Raw genomic sequence first — 6,000 nt, 5'->3', positions numbered from 1 at the left:
TTTCCTAATTGCTTATGCCTCAAAAGTATAGAAAATGGATATTATTCCCCACAAACTTTGCTTTTGTGACCAGGACAGTGATATTTCAAAATATCACTATTTCCAATGGGAAAACGGGCAAATGTGTGGCTTTTCGTTCACATAAAGTCAGAAAAAAACAACATATGAATCCAAATTAACATGTATTTATACTAAAGTAATACAAAATTGGCTACAAAAGATTTAGAAGTGAGTAGTTTTTCGAGATTTACATCGTAACTACTCACTTCTAAATCTTTTGTAGTCATTTTTGTATTACTTTAGTATAATACATGTTAATTTGGATTCATATGTTGTTTTTTTTCGGACTTTATGTGAACGAAAAGCCACACATTTGCCCGTTTTCCCATTGGAAATAGTGATATTTTGAAATATCACTGTCCTGGTCACAAAAGCAAAGTTTGTGGGGAATAATAGCCATTTTCTATACTTTTGAGGCATAAGCAATTAGGAAATAAACTCACTACCCAGGAACAAAAAAAAAAAAATTGTTACACGGCGTTATATCAGTAGCATAAAAACATACCACAGTACATAAGTACCTTTCTGGTTTGCAGTTACTCTGCAGGTTGTTCCAATAATCCAAACACATTGCCACTGTTTTATATAACTGTATTTGCGCTTTGTTTTTATTTCTAAAGTAATTTAAATGTGTTTAACAAATTAATTTTAGAGTTTGAAAATTGAAAAAAAAAAAAAAAAAAAAACACTAAAATACATGATATAGTAAAACTAATATTTATTTTTAGTTACTGTCTTAAATCAGCCATTTCACTGAAGTGATGACATTACTGTGAAAACGAGCACGCCGAGTAATTTATATTATTAATTAAAATACTGAAAAGTATTACATTATTTTTACAGAGATATTTCCTTCCTCAGTATTAGTAGTGCTATTATTGGGGCTATGGTGTATCGCTTACCGAAGATAAATAGAAATGTAATATTAAATATGAGCGCTTGATCACGCATATCCACATAGCATGGCCGTGCCGCTGTGGAACTGCTTTGGTTGAAAATAAAGAATATGCCAAGAAAAAAAATCTAAAGTGATTGATGGTCTACCATGCAATGAGATCTTATAATTTCAGACAAACACATCATTTCTCCAGTTGTCTTGTAGAGGAGGAGGGAGTGTACGGATTCCGTGGGGGCGGTTGCAAAAACAAGAACCAATTACAGGTATCAAACTGCCTGCCTGACAGCGAAACTATCCAATAAGGGATCGGAGTAGGCGGGCCTTTCGGCAGTCCTCCATCGCGTCGGCAGTAGCAGTGGGTCTTAGTCTCGTTCATTGTGTCTGTAGAGTTGCAGGTCAGAAGTAATCGGTACTCGAGTCTGGGGAAAGGGTTACACCATTCGACCTAAAAGAGCACCGGAATTACGGAGATACAGGTATGGAGCAATCGGTGCATCAAGAAGGACTTTTCTTAGACAGATTCCATGAAAACGACGTGGCGACCGCCATGCGGTGGAAACGAGAGGAGAGGCCTCGGTAGGCCTCGGTAAGTGGGCCGCCGAGTTCGCGGGGTGGGCAGGCCGAGAAGGAGAACAACGCAGATCAGACTCGGAGCTAAATATACAGCGAGGCTTTATGGCCTGTTGGGGAGGATACTGTTTTCTGTTCTAATTTATTATTGTCGTATAGTGTACATGTTTTAATTATGTATTTATTTTTTACCTTATTCCATTTTGGAGAGTAAAATAAAAATTCGCTAACAAGCGGTATGCAACAAAATATCCATTAATATAGAATATCCCCGTGTGACGATTATGTTGTTGTTTTTGTTGCTAAATGCGCATCAGTATGCAGTGTTTTTATTTATTTGTTGCGAGAACAGTAAAGCAAAACCCATTACATCGTACGTGTTTTGTTTTTTTCTTGGCAATCTTATTTGCATATGATCAACTGTGCCACACTGGGTTACTGAAGAAAAAAACATTCTTTACATAATAAAATACTCGCACAGTTTTAATAAAGAGTGCATGCGTTTCTTGGGATAGGCCTATATTTTAGTAACTATGTTTTTAAAATGCTTAACCTATGAGGGGCTTAGCTTTATTTTGTTAGGCTGCCCAGATGGGCGGTTTTTTTTAAATGCAGTTGATGGCTGTTAAATCAGGGTGGCATTTACCGGGAATAAGTTTTTGTTTTGTTTTTAGATTGAAGTTGAGTCTGGCATCTCAGTGCAGTATTTAATGTACTCGATATTTTATGCGTCGAAAATGTACTAGTGATCTCTTGGAAGAAATGTTGAAAAGTTTGTGTTGCTGTTTACTGCCCGAACTCGCTGGGACAAAGTACAGCAATTAACGGTCATTTGATGTCCAATGGTGTGCGTTTCTAGAGAATCGTATTTACTTTTATTAATAACGTTTTACCTGACAAAGGAAGCTATCTGGCTGTATTTCACAAAGCACTTTTGGTGACTGTGGAGCGGGGCGGCGGCATTGTTGTAGCAAGTCTACAGAAGCTGCCTCAAAGTCTGGCAACATTGCTTGTAGTGTACATTTGATTTCGGACATTTCTGAAATAGGCCTAAGGTTTTTTTTTTTTTTGGTTTTAAAGCTAGCTTGCTTAAACTTTCCATTGTTACAAAAATATACACTTGTTTAAGCCTCATGCATTTACTGCTTTAGTGGTAGCAAACCATTTTGCCATCTTCTCAAGTGGTAGTGTTGATTTTCCTGGTCTTTTTTTACACAGATCATGCTCTAAGTGTTTTGTTTAAGTCAATGTCCTTGTTAACCCTTTACACAACGCTGGGTTCTCCAGTGAATTGCCAGTTTAAAACTTTCCGAACAGTGGTTAATTATAATTCATGTTCCATTAAAACTGCCCTTAATTTTTTTTTTTTTTTTAAAGCTTAACAAGACTTGTGTAACTATGAACAAATCTACATGCGACTTCAAGTTGTGTCCCCTCCCTTTTCAATATATACATTTATTTTGTATTTGAGTCTATCAGATGCTTTGTGTGACCCAGCGCTTGGCATTAAGTAGTCAAATTAAAAGGAGGGTTTATTTCAAACCTTAAGTGACAAGACAGCATGGGGTCTGGTACTGACTTTTGTCAAAGTGACAATAGAATTTTAACATGGCTACTTAAGTATAGAGGCTACCCCTACAGTGTTGTGGTCCTCTAAAAAGGAAAACTATTTCACTTTGAGTTTTCACTTAATGTGTTAACAACTAATCAGGAAGGTTGTAGTCTGTTTCAGATACATTGTAGTAAATATAACCAGTTTGCTATGTGACACTTTGTACATAATTGTAGAACAGTGCTCCCTCCTTAGTTGAGTAATTCGTAAATACTGTTCATTCAGTTTGGCCATGGCAATAGTAAATTGTACTGTTAGTGTAAGAGCCCTTAGCTAAATTCACTGTTTTATAGTCAGGTTTTTGATGTGCAAGTCAGATAGTGAAATGGAGGGAGTACCGTAGTCTCTAGCACTTAAAATAAGTGCTTTATTTAGGATTACCTTTATAGTAAAAGCAATTTGTTACTGTATATATATATATATATATATATATATATATATATATATATATATATATATATATATATTTGTAATGTGCATGCTTTCCAAAAACTGTTATTTTTGACGACATAAACTGTCCCAAAAAAAAAAAATTGCGAACCAGAGAAATTGATACTACTCCCCTCATTCCTAGACTGCTTTGAATATGCTAATAAAATGTAAAGTCAGTCTGGCTGTGAGGGGACTGTGAAAGATTTTCTGACACCTTAGCAAGGTTAATACTCAGGCAGAGCATTCTGTATAATAGATTTGAACCAAAGCAGAACCAAAGTGAGGTGTTAAAAATACACGCTGAAAAGGGAACAGTCCTTGTGGCTGATGGTTTTTTATGTTCTCTCCACAGGTATTTCCCGAAGAAGCAGAGCATCTTTTTTTTTTTTTTTTTTTTTTTTTTTTTTTTTTAATAATTTTAATTTATTTTTTCAAATTTATTTTTACCTTTTCTCTCCCTACCCCCTTTTTTTCAGCGTGTATTTTTATTACCTTATTTTGTTTTTGATACCTTCAGATTCGGGAACTGTGAAGTGTCTACATGGCAGTCAGAAGGGGCCACATTAGATACTTGAAAGTGAGTAGCAGATTTGTATGTCTAATATTTTTTTTCAGGACAAATTGTCCGTCCAATTTGTCCAAACTTGTCTCAAGATGAGATTGAATTACTAGAAAGATGCAAGATCTGTCAACCCAAGGTAGATTTGTTTGTTTTTGTTTAATCAATATTTAGTTGTCTACTAACAATGCTTGTATTTTATTTACCAAAATATTAACTAACAAATGGAACAAAAAGTAAAAACATTTGCCTGAAGTAATTCAATTTATTTATAGTTTTGATTTTGTTCAATCTTATGGTCTAAGTTAATACAGTATTTTTGCGTGCATGCGTGAGGCCTCGTTTTGTTTTGATGTGGTAACAATGAATACACAGTGCTCCCCCTTTTGTAATGCGGTTGTCTGGGTCCATAATTAGGAGACTGCGTTATTTGTTACGCTTCATAACGAGTTTGAAGTTTACACCACTCATTTAAATTTTATATTTTTTATAGTAAATGTTGTAAACTAAATAACAGATAATCCAAGGATGTTTTCACTGCTGTTTTGTAACATTAACTGACCTAAAGCTTTGTAAGTGCTATGTCCCAGTTTCAACTTAACCCTTAGCGGTCCATTTATTCAGTGCCTGTCAGGCGCGTCAGGTCCAATTTATTTTCACATGCACTGTTTAAAAGTGTTTTTTTCACAGTAAAACAGGTTTAATAGGCTGCATATCAATAGCACACTCAGTACTGCATTTCCAGCCATATAAGCAATAGAGCTAGCAGCTGCACCACTGAGATAAGATGGACACAAACAAAGAAGGTAGCTGCTTCCGCATCCAGCGCTCAAAGAATATCAGACATTGTCAGATTTGTAGTTATAAAATAATGACTTGGATCGCATTATTGAGTAGTTTGGTGATGAAAAATACAGCGAACAAGGGGTGGGGCTTGGCTGGAGATAGAGTACTGTGTGTTCTTTTACAAAAAGGGAAACAAAACTGAACCAGGTAACTACAGACCAGTAAGCCTGACTTCTATTATATGCAAACTTATGGAAACTATAATAAGATCCAAAATGGAAAATTACCTATATGGTAACAGGGTCCTGGGAGACAGTCAACATGGTTTTAGGAAAGGGAGATTGTGTCTAACTAACTTGCTTGAGTTTTTTGAGGATGCAACATCAATAATGGATAATTGCAAAGCATATGACATGGTTTATTTAGATTTCCAGAAAGCTTTTGACAAAGTCCTGCACAAAAGATTAATTCTCAACTGAATGCAGTAGGGATTCAAGGAAACACGTGTACATGGATTAGGGAGTGGTTAACATGTAGAAAACAGAAAGTACTGATTAGAGGAAAAACCTCAGAATGGAGTGTGGTAACCAGTGGTGTACCACAGGGATCAGTATTAGGTCCTCTGCTATTCCTAATCTACATTAATGATTTAGATTCTGGTATAGTAAGCAAACTTGTTAAATTTGCAGATGACACAAAAATAGGAGGAGTGGCAAACGCTGTTGCTGCAGCAAAGGTCATTCAAAATGATCTAGACAAGATTCAGAACTGGGCAGACACATGGCAGATTACATTTAATAGAGAAGTGTAAGGTACTGCACGCAGGAAATAAAAATGTACATTATAAATATCATATGGGAGATACTTGAATTGGAGAAAGACTTATGAAAAAGACCTAGAAGTTTTTGTTGACTCAGAAATGTCTTCATCTAGACAATGTGGGGAAGCTATAAAAAAGGCTAACAAGATGCTTGGATACATTGTGAAAAGTGTTGACTTTAAATCAAGGGAAGTAATGTTAAAACTGTACAATGCACTAGTAAGACCTCATCTTGAATATTGTGTGCAGTTCTGGTCACCTCG

At 35.7% G+C, this 6,000-nt stretch overlaps 1 protein-coding gene across 3 annotated transcripts in view; it reads left to right on the top strand.

Annotated features, from left to right (window-relative positions):
- Window positions 1–1,289: 1,289 nt before the first annotated feature.
- LOC121300758 (ELAV-like protein 1) overlaps window positions 1,290–6,000 on the top strand; it is a 30,819-nt gene continuing 26,108 nt past the window's right edge. For 2 of the 3 annotated variants that reach the window (XM_041229550.1, XM_041229548.1), the window contains exons 1-2: window positions 1,290–1,434; window positions 4,090–4,149. In XM_041229550.1, the coding sequence (XP_041085484.1) occupies window positions 4,114–4,149 (36 nt within the window). In that variant the 5' untranslated portion in view covers window positions 1,290–1,434; window positions 4,090–4,113. The remainder of the gene's footprint in view (window positions 1,435–4,089; window positions 4,150–6,000) is intronic. The other variant, XM_041229551.1, reaches the window with a different exon arrangement.

Source organism: Polyodon spathula, chromosome 26, assembly GCF_017654505.1.
Source record: "Polyodon spathula isolate WHYD16114869_AA chromosome 26, ASM1765450v1, whole genome shotgun sequence".
NCBI classification, from domain to species: domain Eukaryota; kingdom Metazoa; phylum Chordata; class Actinopteri; order Acipenseriformes; family Polyodontidae; genus Polyodon; species Polyodon spathula.
This window is presented reverse-complemented; position numbering and strand designations above follow the sequence as displayed.